The sequence below is a fragment of the Ailuropoda melanoleuca genome, chromosome 12 (genome assembly GCF_002007445.2).
Source record: "Ailuropoda melanoleuca isolate Jingjing chromosome 12, ASM200744v2, whole genome shotgun sequence".
NCBI classification, from domain to species: Eukaryota; Metazoa; Chordata; class Mammalia; order Carnivora; family Ursidae; genus Ailuropoda; species Ailuropoda melanoleuca.
In genome coordinates, this window is record NC_048229.1 from 40,168,953 (window position 1) to 40,187,974 (window position 19,022).

The following is a 19,022-nucleotide window of genomic DNA, read 5'->3' on the forward strand; positions in this document are numbered from 1 at the left end:
TCTGCAGGTTTCTAAGTGGGAGGGTCATGTGTTTTAGGCCCCTGAGATACACCTGATAACCTTAAGTCAGGATTCACCCCACATCCCCTTTCTAAGTCCCGTCTCTGTTCATCAATGGAAACAGGATTCCACCGGCCTCCTCCCTAACTCCAATCATTATATCCTGACCTTAAAATACTTCCGTGGTTTCACAGGCATCACCCTCCCCCTGTGCTGCTGAGTCGGCTTCTTCATTGCATTCCACCCTCCCCGAGCTTGCAGAAAAGCACAGAAATTGTGGACACTTGCTTTAGAGTTATACCGTCTTTATTTTCAATCTGCCAGACCAGGTTGTCTACTCCTGTGCTGGTCAGTGTTGACCTCTGACTGTTGGGTGCCAGGCTGTGTCCTGACCCGGGTGGGGGTGCCACGGAGGAGAAGACGAGACCCAGACTTCAGGCAGGTTTAATACAGGGAGACAAGATACACACGTGGAGATGACTGGAGCATACTTACAAAGCAACAGGTCAAAGTGATACAGTGCAAACCTAGATGGTTAGAAGTCACAGTCCCCGGTCCTCCCTCTCAGTCCTCTTGGCTCATTGTCTTCCCGAGTCTTCTTTGACCTCAGTTGGTAGTCTCTTCCATCTAGTCTCCTTTCTAGTATCAATAGCTAGACCAGTGTCTAGGGGTTTTTTCCAAGCATGTAGCAGGATTGCTTTAGGACTCTGCTTCAGACTGATCACCCCCAGCTATCAGCTGTCTTATAAGGGCTGAATTTGTATTAGCTACATTGCTTCTGAAACCCTTGTCTGAGAGTGCTTCTATGCCTAACCATTTCTTCTTTTGTCCTGGAGCTGTGCTCCTTCGGGACGAAAATTTCAGTCAGGAAGGGATACCAAGCCGCTGAGAGAGATTTTTACAGCCCCGGTAGTGGATTGATCTGAGGATTTCTGACCCTGGGACAGGAACACTGATGTTCCCCCTCTCCCAGCCTGCTCAATGTCTGTGTCACCCAGAGTGCCTCCAAAGGTCCAGGACACCACTAGTCCGTGGTGAAGTCAGAGCTCGGAGCTCCCTCTGCTTGACTCACACCCCTGTCCGCATTTGTCCCCTCTCCTGTCTCTCGGCCTCTGCGCCCCAACAGGGAGGAGCTCTGATGTCTCAGAATCTGCAGCCCCTTTCCAAAGGCTCTGCGCACAGCTGATGAAGAGAAATAGAAAAGCAGGGGGTCCAGACTGGCATTGAGGGAACTGAACACCACGGCTTCAGCCCTCCATGGGGGGCTCTTCTTCGTGTAAAACCCCACCAGGTGGGAAATGTTGTAAGGCCCGAAGCACACCAGGAAATTAAGGAGTGTCACGACAGCCAGCCCTACAGCTCTGCGCCGCCTCTGAGCCCCCACATGGGGCTGGGTGAGCATGATCCACACGAAGCGCCAGTAGCAGAAGATGGTGATCACCATGGGGACGAAGAACAGGAAGAGGCACAGCTCCAGCCTCACAGGGAGCACCACGTTTAGCTGAGCGTCGGTGAAGTTCTCGTAGCAGGTGATGCCGTTCTCATTCGTGGTATTCTGGGCTGATTTCCAGTACTGACCGATGATCACGATGGTGCAGTGACCAAAGGACATGATCCAGGCCACCAGGGCAGCGATCACTCCATACACAGGCTTGCGGGACAGCTTGTACTGCACGGGGAAGGCCACTCCCAGGTAGCGCTCGATGCTGATGCCCGCCAGGAGCCACGTGCTGCAGTAGATGCTGCTGTAGAAGCCGAAACCCGTGAGGGCACAGAGTAACTCGGGCAGGTGCCAGCGGAAGTTGTACGCAGCCTCAATCATCTTGAAGGGCAGCAGCAGCAGCAGCAGGAGGTCTGCCAGCGTCAGGCTGAGCAGGAGGATGTGGACAGGGGCAGGCTGGGGCTGGCGGACCCGTCCCATGAAGGCCCGTAGCGCCAGGAGGTTGGCAGGGAGACCAGTGAGGAAGATGGCGATGTAGGCCGTGAGGATGAGGGAGCTGCGCCAGTTTGTCATGATGGCTCTGGAAGAGGTTGAGAAAGGGCAGGGTCAGGAGGGCCCACTCCCAGCCTGCACCCCCCACACCAGTTCAGTATGGGGGCATCCTCCCTGGTGCTCTCCCCTTCCCAGGCCAAAGCTTTCTGCTGCCGCCGCGGCTTACTCATGCCACCTGCCAGGACTGCCCAGAGCAATTATTGACTTTGCCTGGGGCGGGATATTAAGCAGTAGTTATTACGTTTGCCATCATGTGTCTCTGGGGGAAACCAACCCTTGGCTTTCTCCTTCTCTCCTCACAGATACAGGAAGTTACTGTTATCAGCTTCTACCTTTCCTTAAGTTCTTTCCTCAGTCAGAGATCTACAGAGAGAAAAGGCAAGCCTCATCTCACGAGGGGAGGGCTGTGAGCTGTCTCTCGGGAGCACGCAGGCCGGGAAAACCCAGGCTGTGAGACCCAGTGCCGGCTCTTCACAGGACCCCGCCACACGCCCAGGAAGCAGGTGCCTGGCCCCCCAACCCTTCCCCCTACCTCGTCTTCCTCTCCTTTTGCAGAACACAGATTCTCCTTGGCCTTTTTCTCCCCTGACCAATGCTAGGCTCTGGGACTATTACTGAAAAGAGGAAGCTAATGAGGTGTAGGGGAGTGGCCGTGGGGAGGAAGGGTGAGCCTGTATTATCTTTTGGGGCTTGTGCCCTAAAAGACGTTAGAGCATATTCAAGAAAGCCCACAGGCAGCAGCTGGCTCCAGAGCCCAGTATTTTGGCTATCAACAGAGGAACTCTTAACGAGGTCACTCAGTTTCCACTTGGCTTGTAACCCTTGCTGCCCAAACACAGCCTGGCCCCTCCATCCTCTCTCTGGGCTTGAGGTCCCGATCTGTTTTCCTCGATCCCACATCCACTGGCTCCTGCCTCTAGGTATGAGCCTCACAGCCAGTTTCTCAGACTTCTGGCAGCCCCGCAGCACCTCCCCCTCCACTCCAGATCCTAGCATCACTTCCCAGAATGCAAGCACTGAGCCAGCTGCCTTGCCTTGTCTTCTGTCCAGAGAGATGGCTTCTTGGGATTAGTCCTGAAGGGAGGTCTGAAAGCTTCTGGAAAAGAGGAACAGGGCTCTAGCCACTGTTACTGCCCATTTCACACAGGAAAAAATTGTAAGGAACCTGCTGGTAGAAAGCTTTTATACTAGCACAAGTCATGTGACCAGAGAGAGGAAGGTCAGTAATTGAGCACTATCTCCTCTCAAACCTGAAGGATGGCGCGCCCGCCAGCATCTTCATTCTCCCCCCGGAGATCCTCACTCTGACTTCCAAACCCAGCTTCTCTGTCCCTAGGTCTGGAATTATTGTTTCATTCCCAGGCATTTTTCCCATTTCTCAAGTCTGATCATCTGATCTTCTCTTTTCTAGGCAATGTCTTTTATAATTCTTCTCATTTTCGGAAAAGAAGTTTCCTCCTTCCTTTTAGTTTTCAATTTTTTCTTTCCTGTCTGGTCTTCTGTCCTCTGCCCCCAACAGGTTTCTTTTGCCATCTTGATTGAGACAGATACTGGTTTCACTTAGCCTGAGTCTTGTTCTGGTGGAAGTTGCATGGGATTTAGAGTCATGCAGATGTGGGTTCAAACCCAAGTCCCTTCCCTCGGACCTTGGGGCAGATGAATTTCCTGAATTTTAGCTTCCTTTTCAGTCAAGTGAGGATGGGAATACTTACCTCCCAGGGTTTTGGTGAGGCGTGGATGAGATAGCATGTATAAAGCATATGGGCTAGTGCTAACTAAGCACTGAGTGGGCACCCAGAAGTGGAAGCCTGCTGGCAGTTTGGGAGAGAGTCAGACACTTGGCAAAATATTCAGATGCTGAGGGCACCGACGTGCCGTCTGACAGGGGAGTGTCAGGGATTCATGAGCGTGCCTGTGCGGCCCTTTACTGGGGAGTTGTGCTCAGGCTCCCACGTCTTTCCCCCATGTGTTCCCTCTCCTTGTGGGCTGGGTCCAACCTCTGAGCCACGCTTGTTGCTTGCTCACTTTTCCCCCTCTATGGAGCTCCAGGTTAGAAGCTCCTCCATTCCTGTCCAAATACAAACATCTGAGGAAACAAAGTCAGAACACCTTTTCCTCTCGACCTGGGGAATGGGTCTTCGGTGGCCTGATCCCTGCTCTTGGAATACTTTCCCTGGGACTTATACTCAACCCCTGCTGTTTGCTGATTCAGTCATTTCCTCAGTCAGTCATTAGTCTTGTAGCCCAGAACCCCGAGGTCCAGGGATCTTAATATTTAGCTTTTCTTTCTCTTCAGCTCTACCCTCCACTAGAACCAAGGAGTTTGATCTTTGCATTTATCTCCTTCTCCCAGGACACACATGCACTTCCCAGGTAAACAGGGGAACTAAGGAAAAGACCATTCTTTTGCTTGTCACTGAATATATTTGTGTCATTTTGCTTTTATGATTTTCTGTAACTATTCATGAGGATCTAGATTTAACGGCCAAGCAGAAACTTCTGGCACACAGGTGTTGAGGACTAGGACTGCTGCTTTATCTCTGCCTGTCCTTCCCCTGCCCCGTGCCTTTCTCCTGTTACTGTGGCATGTCACTTGTGTTGAAGGGGCTCCAGTGAACCCCCTCCTCCACAATCGGGGTAGTTATGAGGGTAACATAATAAAGGAAACTTTGAACTCATGACTCACAACACCCATCTATGTCACAGGAAAAGGAAATGCAACCTCTTAGGCTGAATTCAAGGGCTGAGCTTTCACAAAGGCGAGGTCTTTCACAATCTCTTCCAAGTTGTTTTCTTTCATCATCATTACAACCCAGCTTTAGAATAGGAAGTTGGGCCCATTATCTAAAATTATGTATAACCACTTTCTCTGCTTCTTTATTCCTCAGTCACCGCTCCCGTGCCCTGTCCACTCTAATCTGGGTTATATCCCTGTTTTTCCATAGGACCCGCTCATCCTAAGATTAGCAGTGACCTCTGTGCTACTGCATTCAGTGGACATTTGCTTCCTCTTTTGTTAGCCTTCGACACAGTTTCCATAGCCTTCTTGAAACATCTCTTTCCATGAATTCTCCTATATTATGCTCTTCTGGTTTCCTGACCTTTGAGGTCACTTCACTAGCCCACCTTTCCCTGGTCATCCTCTAAATGTTTGAGTCCCTTAAGACTTGGTTTCAGGTTCTCTCTTATCCTGGTCCTATGCTCTCTCTAATCTGTTGTATGCATTCCTGCATTGTTAATTACCATCTTCATAAACCCCAGTTTTTAATCTATTCTGGACTCCTGTGAGCTTTAACATTTGTGTGTCCATCTGCCTGGTAGACATTGTCATTTGGATGTCTCCCAGGCACCTCAAATTCAGTGTGTCCAGAGGTGACTTTAGACCTTCACCAAATGAGGCCTCCTTCCAGCATTCTCCATGTTGGGGCATAGGATCTCTTCCCATTCCATCCCTTGAGCCATAATTTTGGAGTCAGTCCCAATACTGTCTTCTTCCCTATCTCCTCAGTACAGTCCCACATGCTTCTCAGAGCCCATTGAAGGCCTCCATCTCTCTCCATTTCCATCATCTCATGCCAGCATAAGCCACAAGTTACCAGAAGGTTGGCAGGGGCCATGACCAGTTCCTTCCCAGCCACTCACACCCTGACAGTCAATTCTCTATACTGAGTTAGTGGGATCTCTTAAAAATGATATCACCCTCTTGTTTAGAACCCTTTCTGAGGTTTCTTATTGCCTTGAGGATAAACATCAAAACCTTTAACAAGGCCTATAAGGCCTGCCTGGCATGGCCCTTGCTAACTTCCAGCCTCAACTCATATCTCTCTTCTCTCTCCTTTCTCTCTAAGCAAGACCATCTCTCACTTCCATGAATGTACCACCTTTCCTCTGCCAGGGGCTCTTGACTAGGCTTCAGCCTGCAGGGCTCTTTATTTCTCATAACCCACTCTACCTCCCCAGACAGGCTCCAGCCTTCTTTCAGATACCCACTTCCTCCTTAAGAAAGCCCTCCCCGACCTCCTAGGTTCAGTTAGATTCTCTTATTGGATGTTCTCAGAGCACTGTTGCTGAAGAGTATTCTGTTTCAAAGATATTTTATATTTTATTTATCCATTCGCCTGTTAATAGACTTGGTTTTTTGGGTTTTGTTTTTTGTTTTTGTTTTTCAGTTTTTGGCTAGTGTGAACAATGCTGCTATGTACATTGTTGTTTAGGTCTTTGTGAAGATAAGTGTTTTCAATTCTCTTGGGAAAATACCTATATTAGCTGGTCTATATGGTCAACTTTTTGTCTAACTTTTTAAGAAACTGCCAGTTTTCCAAGGTGGCTGTACCATATTTATTCCTACCGGCAGTGTATGAACAGTACCAGTTACTCCACAGCATCGCCAATCCTTGGTATTTGTTAGTCTTAAGTTTTTGGCATTCTCATTTTGTGGCATGGTATCTCCTTGTGGTTTTAATTAGCATTTCCTTGATGACTGTTGATGTTGAGCATATTTTCAAGTACTTATTGGCCATCTGTGTGTCTTTTATGAAGTGTCTGTTTAAGTCTTTTACCCATTTAAAAAAAATGACATTATTTTCATATTACTGAGTTCTGAGAGTTTGTTATTATGTTCTGGGTACTGTTCATCTGTTAGATATATGTATTCTATTTTCTCCCCTATATGACCTCTGTTTCCATTTTCTTAATTGTCTCTTGAAGAACAACAAAAATTTTGAATTTTGAGAAAGTCTAACTCATGTAGTTTTCCTTTTATGTTTTGTGCTTTTATGTCCTAAGAAATTTTACCTGCCTATCCAATTCCAGACTTTCTTTTCCTTTCTGAATTACCTTGCTACCTTTACTGCAAATGAATCGATTATATCTGAGGGGGTCTGTTTCTTGAGTCTGTGTTCTGTTCTAGCGATCCTTATGTCTTTCCTTTCCCCATTTCCACACGGCCTTGACGGCTGTAGTTTTCTAGAAAGTCTCAAAATCAGGAAGTGTAAGTTCTCCAGCTTTGTTCTTTTCTAAGATCTCTTTGGCTCTTCCAGGTCATTTGCATTGCCGCAGAAATCAGTTTCTACAGAGAAGCCTGCTGGAATTTTGGTTTGGATTGTGTTGAATCCATAGATCAATTTGGAACTGTTGACACTGGGATCACATTGAGCCTTTCCAATTGGGAACGTGACATAGCCCCATGATTTAGGTGTTTAATTTTTCTCAGTGCAGATTTAGGGGTTTAAAAAATTTTTGTTTTCTAATTATTTGTTGATCTCATAGCATCTTCTATGATTCCTTTACAGCACATATCTCAGTGTGTTATAATCCATTTATTGTGTGAGGATTTGCTTAATGTTCATCTCCCTTACAGACTCTCTGCAAAGGCAGGGGGAAATGGCTGTTTTGCTCACCATTGTATCCCCAGGGTCTGGCAGAGAGCCTGGCAAATATTAGACACTTGATAATTATTTCCTGGATGACATGTGGATGGATAAGTGGAAGAATTGGAATGGAGAGAAATCGATTTTCAAAAGCTCGGAGATCTTTGTTTCCAGCTGCCTCATTTTATCTTCTTCTGGGACTGTCCTAAGAAATCCCAGCCAGTAATTACTCGAGAGCTCTTTCGTAGATTAAGGCACTCCCACTACTTTTGCGGGAAGCTGCCAGGATCTTCCCTCATCGCTAATATGGATAAATCAGGCTAATATACCTTTATGACCTAGATCCTGCTTGGCAGATGTGAGGGTGGTGTGGGTATAAAATGAAGGGGAATGCAGGACTTCACCTGCAGTGGCACTAATGGTAAATAAAGAGCTGTTGTTTCATTCATTCATTCAACAAATATGTGTCTGTTCCCTCGAACGTGGTGGGATCCGTGCCAAGCCCCAGGATATCAGGGTCACAAAGACAAACACGGTCTCACACTCACATAGGTGGTTACAAGTTGGTGGAGAGAGAGGGGCCAGAGAGAGCAAATACACACACGGAAGTTGTTACGCAGAGAGAGACACTGAAGGAAATGAAGTAGGGTGGTGGCAGGGAGAGTGGTCACCACATGGCAGGGACTTCTCTGGCCAGAGGCATCGGAAAAGCTGTCCTGCAGTTACTGTTAGCTGATACCTGAGAGGTTGAGCTGAATTCTGGGGCTGGCCACTAAGAAGTTCCCGCAGAGGAGGGGTCCGGGCTGAGGAACTGGGAGGTGTGCAAGAAGGCAGAAAGTACCTTTGGGGGGGCGGTGCAGAAAGGCTGGCATGACTGGAGCATGGTAAGCCAGGGCCTGTGACAGTGGAAGACCAGATGGGTATCAGTAGGAACTTGGGATTCCATCCCAAGTAAGCAATGGGAAATCACTTCCGGGCCATAAGAGGAAAGTGATGTGATGAGATTTATGATGTGGGAGGACCTGGCACTGCTATGTGGGGAGTGGTCTCCAGAGGGATGAAGTTGGAAGAAGAGAGAGAGAATAGAAATGCATTGGGACCGTCCAGGGGATGACCAGTGATGGCATGGATTCAGGAGAATGTGGCAATGTAGGCAGAGAAGATCGGCTGAGATTTGGGATCTGTAACTTTAAAAAATTCCACTGCATGAAGAGTACAGGTTGCCAGAGAGACAGGGAACTCTTCTGGGGAGTGAGAGAGATGGTTGTATTCCAGTAGTTTACATCCAGGTGGACTTTGAGATTTCATTGCTCTCCTGTGCAAGCACAGTTCACCCTCCTTCCATTTCTGTGTTACCATCTTTGAGCCCCTGCAGTGGCCTTGTGAAGGTGTGGAGGTGACAGTTGATGCCCTCCACCCCCTTGCTTGTCCTCTTTTAGTTGCTCCTGGCCCAGCCTTGCCCTTGGTTTCAGCCAGTAGTGGTGTCCTTCAGTTCAGCAGCCTTGCCACCTCCATCCCCAGAGCTGTTGCACCACTGAAGAGGAGGAACAAGGAGGAAGCAGCCCATGCCTAGCATCTTGGGAGTATTCTTCAGGTCTGTCCCTTTTGGCCTCCTCAGAGGGTATCGTGGGTTTTGCTGCCCACTGATGGTAACCATACTCCAACCTCCCTCTGCAGAGACCTCTCCTTCCTTCACTGTGTCTGGCTGCTTGCTGTTCATCACATTCTACTTCTGGCCAATAATACCAGCTGTGGTGTCTAGATAATAGTCCCCTCAAAGAGATATCTGCGTCCTAATCCCTGGAGCCCGTGACTGATACTCTACGTGGCGAAAAAGACTTACTGGGTGTGATGAAGAGGCTTACCACGGATAATCTGTGTGGGTCTTGAAGGCGATCACAGATATTCTTGTCAGAAGGAAGCAGAGGGAGATCTCAGACAGAAGAGGGGAAGATGGTATGATCACCAGAGACTGGAATGATGTGGCTGCAAGCCAAGGAATGCCAGCAGCCACCAGGAGCTGGAAGAGGGAAGGAGTGGGTTTTCCTCATACCAGTGATACTGGTTTTGGACTTCGGGCCTCCAGAACTGTGAGAGACTCAATTCGTGTTGTGTTGAGCCACCACGTTTGTGACAATGTCTTATAATGGACATAGGAAATGGGTACACCAGCCAACATTTACTGCTCATTCTGTGATACTATGCATCAGGTGCCATGCTAAGAGCTTCATAAAGACGAACTCATTTAATCTGGAAAACATTCTGTGAAACAGACTCAAACACAGAGAACAAACAGGTGGTTGCCAGAGGGGAGAGGATGTATAGGGATGGATGAAATAGGTGAAGGGGATTAAGAGGTACGAGCATGCAGTTACAAAATAAATAAGTCACAGGGATGAAAAGTACAGCATACGGAATATAGGTAATAAAGAAAATTCTGTGAGGTTGGCACACTCATCCCCATTTTGTAGGTGAGAAAACTGAGGTATGGAGGGGTAAACAGAAGAGCTGAACTATGAACTTGCGAGCCAGACTGTCTTCACCACTGGACTCTGTTCCCCCTTGTACAGGGGGAGGGTGGTTCAGGTGAGAACCGGCTCCCCCAGCAGCCCCTGAAAGTCCTGTAGATCTCACACAGGAGGATACACGTGCACAGGCAAGAGTGTGAGATCATGTCATCTACTTCCCACAAGGAGTGTCTGCGTGGTCGCCAGTCTTCTTGCTTTTGGCCTTCACTCTTTCCCTGAACCCATGAGGGAAAGACCTTCCACCCCAGTTTCCTAGGATCCCAGCAACTCTCAACCTTTCACATGTTCTATTTCATGCTCTAACCCAAGATCCTGGACTCTGTCATCTTTTTTTTTTTTTAAGATTTTATTTATTTTAGAGAGAGAGAGCACACATGAGCAGGATAGAGGGTCAGAGGGAGAGGGAGAAGCAGACTCCCCTCCTGAGCATGGAGCCCGCTGTGGGGCTTGATCCCAGAACCCCGAGATCATGACTTGAGCCGAAGTCAGATGCCCAAGCAACTGAGCCACCCAGGGCGCCCCCATCATACGCTGTTGTCTTTCATCCATCCCTCCTTCCCTGTCTTTAGCCATTTTGGAAACACAGGGCAATAGAGGGGAGGGAGTGTCTTCTGTTGCTCTCTACTTAATTTTCTGTGTCATTTAGCACTTGTGAGCATGAATGTTTATAAGGATCTGGATTTGATGGTGAAACAGGACTAAGAACTTGGGAGGAGACTGTTCCTTTATTCCTGGAATCTTGAAAAGGTGGTCTGACCATTTTTATTTTTTCTCCCTCCCTCACCCCTCTTCTCTATCTGCTGTCCTTGCAAAACTGACCTTCAGACCAAGAGCAGGACTGAAAATCCCCACACCCTCGGTCCCCTTGGCTACACACAGCTTCTGGCCCAGACACCAGGTAGCTTTCAGGATCTCAGACCTCTTTTGAAACAGCGGAAGGCAGCTGGCTCGGTCTGCCTTTCAGTGTTGATCCTGAGCAAAGGAGGAAGAGCAGAGAGTCTTTAGAAATGAAAATGGTACAGATTTCCTCAGTAAAACTGGATGTGGCCACAGTCAGGTGCTGGCTGATCTTGCAGAAGCTGTGCTGACCTGGGGCCAAACTGACGCCCCACCCCCTGCTAGATGTGGCATCACCGGAGCTGCCAGGCTTTCTGTCCAGTTTGCAGAATCTCAGGAAACCTCCGATTACACCCCTGATCCTCCAGAGGCTTGGGGGAAGTATCAGAAACTCCTGGGTGGGGAAAGTGGTAGTACATGTGGTTTGATAATTGGAATTTCCCAGGAGAAGGGAAAGCCCTGGTTTTCTTAATGCAAACTGTAGAAAGTAAAGTTTCTGTTTATCAAAAGCGGAAATCAGTTAAAAATAGGTTGAGAAACAGTGATGCAGTTGATGTAATACTTCAGTACTAGCTCTCAGAGAAGTTTATATGAACTGAGATCCTCTGCATGTTGAGCCCCCACCACCACCAAGCTCCTTCCACTCCTCGCCAGAGGAATTCAGATCCCTCCGTGAGCAGTGAGGCTGTTGGGAAGAGAACGGGACGGGAGCGTGCAGATGGGGTCTTGGTTTTTGGGGTTTCCCTCTTTTCCCCTGAGCCCTTGCTCTGCCATGATAGGAAGCCACAGTGAATTAGCACCTGAGCCTCCCCTCGTGTCTTAAGAGGTCTTTGCCACATACAAAGCTAAAAGCCTTATATCTCACATGAGCCTAGAATCCCAAATCACAGAGGCTTAAACACACATGGGTTTCTTTTTTTTTAATTATTATTTTTATTTTTATTTTTAATTTTATTTTTTAAAATTTTTTATTATGTTATGTTAGTCACCATTCAGTACATCCTTAGTTTTTGATATAAGTGTTCCATGATTCATTGTTTGCGTATAACACCCAGTGTTCCACGCAATATGTGCCCTCCTTAATACCCATCACCGGCCTATCCCAGTCCCACACCCCCTCCCCTCTGAAGCCCTCAGTTTGTTTCCCAGAGTCCATAGTCTCTCATGGTTCATTCCCCTTTCTGTTTACCCCCCCTTCATTCTTCCCTTCCTTCTCCTACCGATCTCCCTGCTATTTATGTTCCATAAATGAAACCATATGATAATTGTGTTTCTCTGCTTGACTTATTTCACTTAGCATAATCTCCTCCAGTCCCGTCCATGTTGCTGCAAATGTTGGGTAATTGTTCTCTCTGATGGCTGAGTAATATTCCATTGTATATATGGACCACATCTTCTTAATCCATTCGTCTGTTGAAGGGCATCTGGTCTCCTTTCACAATTTAGCTATTGTGGACAATGCTTCTATGAACATTGGGGCGCATATGGCCCTTCTCTTCACTACGTCTGTATCTTTGGGGTAAATACCCAGTGGTGCAATTGCTGGATCATAGGGTAGCTCTATTTTTAACTTTCTGAGGAATCTTCACACTGTTTTCCGACGTGGTTGTACCAGCTTGCATTCCCACCAACAGTATAAGAAGGTTCCCCTTTCTCCACATCCTCTCCAACATTTGCTGTTTCTTGCCTTGTCCATTTTTGCCATTCTAACTGGCGTAAGGTGGTATCTTAATGTGATTTTGATTTGAATTTCCCTGATGGCTAATGATTTTGAACACTTTTTCATGTGTCTGTTAGCCATTTGTATGTCTTCATTGGAAAAGTGTTCATATCTTCTGCCCATTTTATGATTTATTTGTTTCTCGCATATTGAGTTTGAGGCGTTCTTTATAGATCTTGGATACCAGTCTTTTATCTGTAGTGTCATTTGCAAATATCTTCTCCCATTCCATGGGCTGCCTCTTAGTTTTTTGACTATTTCCTTGGCTGTGCAGAAGCTTTTTATCTTGATGAAGTCCCACAGGGTCATTTTTTCTTTTGTTTCTCTTGCCTTTGGAGATGTGTCATGAAAGAAGTTGCTGTGGCTGATGTCAAAGAGGTTACAGCCTGTGTTCTTCTCTATGATTTTGATGGATTCCTGTCTCACATTGAGGTCTTTCATCCATTTGGAGTTTATCTTTGTGTATGGTTTGAGAGAGTGATCAAGTTTCATTCTTTTGCATGTAGCTGTCCAGTTTTCCCAACACCATTTATTGAAGAGACTTTTTTCTGCTGGATGTTTTTTCTTGCTTTGTCAAAGATTAGTTGCCCAAAGAGCCGAGGGTCCATTTCTGGGGTCTCTGTTCTGTTTCATTGTTCTATGTGTCTGTTTTTGTGCCAGTACCATGCTGTCTTGGTGTTCACAGCATTGTAGTATAGCTTGAAATCAGGCCACTGATGCTCCCAGCTTTGTTTTACCTTTTCAACATTTCCTTGGCAATTCGGGGCCTTTTCCAGTTCCACACAAATTTAAGGGCTGTTTGTTCCAGCTCTTTGAAAAATGTCATTGGTATTTTGATCGGGATGGCATTGAAAATGTAGATTGTTCTGGGTAGCATAGACATTTCCACTATGTTTATTCTTCCTATCCATGAGCACGGAATGTTTTTCCATCTTTTTGTGTCTTCTTCAATGTCTTTCAAGAGTGATCTGTAGTTTCTAGAATATAGGTCCTTTACCTCTCTGGTTAATTCCGAGATATCATATGATTTTTGGTGCTTATTGTAAATGGAATCAACCTGGAAGAAATGGATGCCTTCCTGGAAACCTATAAACTACCAAGACTGAAACAGGAAGAAATTGATTATTTATACAGACCGATTAATTATGAAGAGATTGAAGCAGTGATCAAAAACCTCCCCAAAACAAGAGTCCAGGGCCTGATGGATTCCCCTGAGAATTCTACCAAACATTCGAAGAAGAAATAATACCTATTCTCCTGAAGCTGTTTCAAACAATAGAAACAGAAGGAAAACTACCAAACTCATTCTATGAGGCCAGTATTACCTGATCCCAAAACCAGGCAAAGACCCCATCAAAAAGGAGAATTACAGACCGATATCTCTGATGAATGTAGACACCAAAATTCTCAACAAGGTCCTAGCTAATAGGATCCAACAGTACATTAAAAGGATTATCCATCACGACCAAGTGGGATTCATCCCTGGGATGCAAGGGTGGTGGTTCAACATTCACAAATCAATCTTTGTGATAGATCGTATCAACAAGAAAAGAGTCAAGAACCATATGATCCTCTCAATTGATGCAGAAAAAGCATTTGACAAAATACAGCATCCTTTCCTTATTAAAACCCTTCAGAGTGTAGGGATAGAGGGTGCATTCCTCAATTTCATAAAAACCATCTATGAAAAGCCTACAGTGAATATCATTCTCAGTGGGGAAAAGCTGAAAGCCTTTCCCTTAAGATCAGGAACATGACAAGGATGCCCACTCTCGCCATTATTATTCAACATAGTACTAGAAGTCCTTGCAACAGCAATCAGACAACAAAAAGGGGTAGGAGGTATTCAAATTGGCAAAGAAGAAGTCGAAATGTCTCTCTTTGCAGATGACATGATACTCTATATGGAAAACCCAAAAGACTCCACCCCCAAATTACTAGAATTTATAGAGCAATTCAGTAATGTGGCAGGATACAAAATCAATGCTCAGAAATCAGTTGCATTTCTATACACGAACAATGAGACTGAAGACACACGGGTTTCTTTTTGTCACGTCACATGAAGGAGACAGGACCAGGGCAGCTTCTCCAAAGCTGCCCTCAACAGCCCTGGCTTCTAGCTTTTCTGCTCCACCATCCCTAGATTTGACTTGCTGCTTCATGATCTTAAGAAGCATCTACATTCGGAGCAGAAAAATAGGGGGTGGAGAGCAGAAAAGCAAAGGGACATGTAAGCTGAATCTAAACCTTGAGAGGCTTTATTTTGTAGAGCAGTTTTAGGTTTACAGCAAGATTACACCGAAGGCACAGAGATTTCTCTTATGCCCCACGCGCACATAGCCTCTTGCATTATCCACATCCCTCGCCAGAATGATACATTCGTTACCATCAATGAACTGAAGTTGACACATTATCACCCAAATCTATCCCTTTTTAAATCAAGATAATGATAGCTTTTCTAGAAGCCCTACCCAGCAGACTTCTTAATTCTTATTGGCTAGTACTGTATCTTGTGACAACTCCTGGCTACAAGGGTGTCTGGGAAAGTGATTATTAACTGGGCATTTTCCCAACCTGACAGAATTGGGTAAGGAGGGAGGGGAGAATGCCAAAATTATAGAAATTTTGAATAGCACATATGGGGCAGAAAAGTACTTCTAAAACAAAATATATATGATGACCATAAAAAGGGGTAAGATTTTACAAAACAATCTACAGATTCAGTGCAATCTCTATCCAAATACCAACAGCATTTTTCACAGAATTAGAACAAATAATCCTTAAATTTGTATGGAACCACAAAACCCCCAAATAACCAAGGCAACCTTGAGAAAAGAGAACAAAGTTGGAGGTATCATAATCCCATATTTCATGATTGCTACAAAGGTATACTAATCAAAGCAGTATGACACTGGCACAAAAATAGATACATAGATCAATGGAACAAGAGAGTCCAGAAATAAAGCCATACTTATATGGTCAGTTAACCTACAACAAAGGAAAAGACAGTCTCTTCAACAAATGTGCTGGGGAAACTGGACCATTTTCTGACACTATACACAAAAATAAATTCAAAATGGATAAAAGTCCTGACTGTGAGACCTGTTACTATAGAACCCCTAAAATAAAACAGGCAGTAATCTCTTGGATATCACCCATTGCAAGATATTTATGGATATGTCCCTTCACGTGAGGGAAATAAAAACAAAAATAAACTATCAGGACTACATCAAAATAAAAAGCTTTTGTACAACAAAGGAAACCATCAACAAAACAAAAGGCAACTTACTGCATGGGTAAAGATATTTGCAAATGATATATTTGACAAAAAGTTAATTTTCAAAATATATAAAGAACTTCTACAACTCAACACCAAAACAAACAAAGAATCCAATTAGAAAATGGGCAGAGACCTGATCAGACATGTTTCCAAAGAAGGCATACAGATGGCCAACAGGTACGTGAAAAGATGCTCAACATCACTCATCATCAGAGAAATTAAAACCAAAACCACAATGAGGTATCGCTCCACACCAGTCAGAATGACCTGTATTAAAAAGACAAGTGTTGGCAAGGATGTGGAGAAAAGGGAGCCCTCGTGCACTATTGGTGGGAGTGTAAATTGGTGCCACCACTATGGAAAACAGTATGGAGTTTCCTCAAAAAAAAAAAAATTAGAAATATCCTATGATCCAGTATTTCCACTCCTGGGCATTTACCCCAAGAAAATTAAAACACTAATTCAAAAAGATATATGCACCCTGATGTTTATTTACTGCAGCATTATTTACAATAGCCGATATGGAAGCAATCCAAGTGTCCATTGGTAGATGAATGGATAAAGATGTGGTATATACGTACAATGAAATGTTACTCAGACATTTAAAAGAATGAACCTAGAGGGCATTATACTAAGTGAAATAAGTCAGACAGAGAAAGACAAATATATGATTTCACTTACATGTGGAATCTAAAAAACAAAAGCAAACAGAAACACTCATTAATGCAGAGGACAAACTGGTGGTTGCCAGAGGGGAAAAGGATGGGGGGATGGGTGAAATAGGTAAAAGGGGTTAAGAAGTACAAACTTCCAGTTATAAAATAAACAAGTCGAGGAGATGAAAAGTACAGCACAGGGAATATAGTTAATATTGTAATAATGTTGTATGGTGACAGATGGTGACTACCCTTACCGTGGTGAGTACTGAGTAATCTATAGAATTGTCAAATCACTGTGTTGTACATCTGAAACTAATATAACACTGTGTGTCAACTGTATAAAGTTATTATTTATAAAAAATAAATATTTTTTAAAAGCTCCAAAAAAGGGACTTCAGAAAGGGTTTTTAGAAATTGTTTTTTTTTTGAAGTGTAACTTACATACAGTAAAGTATACCAGTCTTAGAGGTGCAACTTAATGACTGTTAACATATGTATTTGTGTAACCATCATGTGGGTCAAGATACAGGCAGACCATCTTCAATGTCCTACAAAAGTTCTTTGTGCCCCTGCTCAGAGAGCAATCTTCCCACCTCTGATATAACTATTCCAACTTCTACCACTAGAAGAAGGATATTAACCATCATAAATCTTGGAAGGAAAACATATGATGGATAGAGAGGAACAAAAGGGAAGGAGAAGGCCAAATTAATGGTTGCTGTTGTAATATTGCTGTTCTCCTTTGCCCCTTAAATTACTCTAATTACATTTTGAAAACCTTCCACTTAAAATGTCATCAAAAATTGAAGATAGAAATTTTAGTTTGCTGTAAAGTTGACATAAGCTGAGACTCCAGTCAGTCAGGACTGGATTCTGTTGTGTGTATTAGAACAATTTTAGGTAGTAGCTGTGTAAATAGGATAGAATTCTATTTCTCTGTCATATAAGAGCAGCCTGAAGATTTGTAGTCCAGGGCAGCCAGGATTGTCTTTGACAGCTGCAGGAAGACTTAAGAGACCTTTCCTGTTCTAGCTGTCTGCTCTACTAATCCTAGAGTAGACCTTGTCCTCATGGTCCAGCATAGAAGCTGAAGTTCCAGCCATCACACCTGTGTTCCTGACAGCAGAATAAGAAGAAGGGAAAAAAAGCGCTCACCCCCTTTCAATTTAATTGACTTCTTAGAAGTTCCACACAGCACTTCTAATAACTCACTGGCAAGAACTTAGTCAAATGACTACACCTACCTGTAAAGAAGGCTGGGAAATAGCCTTTTAGCTGGGTTCAATGTGTTATTAAAAATCAGACTTTTGGGGGGCTCTTAGGTGGCTCAGTCAGTTGAGTGTCTGGCTCTTGGTTTTGGCTTGGGTCCTGATCTCGGGATTGTGGGATCAGGCCCCATGTCGGGCTCCGTGCCAGGCATGGAGCCTGCTTGAAATTCTCTTTCCCCTTCCCTTTACCCTTCCTGCCTCATGTGTGCTCTCTCTCTCTTTCAAAAAAACCAAAAAAACCCCCCAAAACAGACTTTTTTACTCAATGAAGAAACTGGTAGTCTTTTCCAAATTGCAGTTGTATAACTTTTGCAGATGAGCCCTCTCTCCCCCAGTTCTGCAGCCTTTGCATTGCATCCCCAAAGGCCTAGCATATGCCCAAGGAAGAGCACATTTCAGGGAAAACCTCAGCACATGGGGAAGAAGGTACCACAGGGAGCACTGCAATCAGCCACACTTGTCCGGTTCTGTGGTCCCTGGGGCTGGATGAGTGTAATTCAGCTTGGTTGCAGAGGCCAGTTTTGTCTTAGGAATACAAAATCAGATGTGAGCATTCTGTGAGCATCCCAGCCAGCTATCGCTGGGCCAGATTTAGATTACTTTCATTTGTGTTTCCTTTGACACAAGTGACATTTGTCTCCCAGTGAAAGAACTCACTCAAGCACAGCACTGTGGGATAGGAGCCAGGAGCCCAGCCACCCACACGGTGGACAGAGGGAGAGCACCTGCTGGCCAGGAAAGCTGCACTGCCGTATCCGTCGGTGCCCGTGCGCCACCAGCCACGGGTCCCAGAGGTGCTACTGTGGAAGCAGAGGCAAGACTAGGGAAAGGCTAAGCTTTCCTTTGTGCAGAGGCATCTGGAGTGGGCTGGGGGCCATGGCCTCAAATGCCTTGAAAAGGTGGAAACAGCAGGTATGGCAGCATTCAGCCAAGGACGGGAAGGAAGTTGCTAGACTTGCCACAGATGAAGAGAATTGTGGAATCAGGTGAGGCTGTCTGAGATGTTCTGCTCGAGTTAAAAATTAGGGTAAGTCACCTCCCTGATTTTGTGTTCCTTTTCCCCACGCGTAACCAACTGAGCTTCTACCATTCGCTGTATCTACTTATAATGGAAATACGGTGGACACACAATGTTAGAGTAGTTTTGGGTGTACAGCGTAGCGATTGGACTGGTCTCTTTGTTATGCTCCGCTGCCCACAAAAACGGCTACCTTCCGTCCCCACACAACGCTGTTACAATACCGTTGACCATATTCCCCATGATGCACCTTTTATCCCCGTGACATATTCGTCCCTACCTGGAGGCCTGTACCTCCCCCTCCCCTGCCCCCTGGCAGCCATTGATTTGTTCTCTGTATTTATGGGTCT

General features: G+C 45.2%; 2 protein-coding genes across 3 annotated transcripts in view; both read right to left on the bottom strand.

The window, feature by feature from the left end:
* Window positions 1-288: 288 nt before the first annotated feature.
* Window positions 289-3,170, bottom strand: FFAR2 (free fatty acid receptor 2). Of its 2 annotated transcripts, none has more exons than XM_002920928.4 (2): window positions 3,028-3,170; window positions 289-2,021 (listed from the first exon to the last, which is right to left on the bottom strand). In XM_002920928.4, exon 2 carries the CDS (start codon window positions 2,012-2,014, stop codon window positions 1,025-1,027), a length of 990 nt encoding a protein of 329 aa, XP_002920974.1. In that variant the 5' UTR covers window positions 2,015-2,021; window positions 3,028-3,170; the 3' UTR covers window positions 289-1,024. The 2 variants fall into 2 exon arrangements, with proteins under 2 accessions (XP_002920974.1, XP_019657009.1); XM_019801450.2 differs by lacking the exon at window positions 3,028-3,170 and adding an exon at window positions 2,526-3,021.
* A 10,322-nt stretch (window positions 3,171-13,492) lies between these two features.
* The window catches only part of LOC100468593 (free fatty acid receptor 2), a 42,913-nt gene continuing 37,383 nt past the window's right edge, over window positions 13,493-19,022 (bottom strand). Inside the window, exon 3 of the transcript XR_004618982.1 lies at window positions 13,493-13,549. The gene's annotated coding sequence lies outside the window, so the exon portion shown is untranslated. The remainder of the gene's footprint in view (window positions 13,550-19,022) is intronic.

Coding starts and splice junctions, on each gene's coding strand:
- FFAR2 (XM_019801450.2), bottom strand. CDS start 2,989: ATGCTAGGATCTGGAGTGGAGGGGGAGGTGCTGCGGGGCTGCCAGAAG. Junction 2,022..2,525: donor CAAAAGGAGAGGAAGACGAG/GTAGGGGGAAGG, acceptor AACCTCTTCCAG/AGCCATCATGACAAACTGGC.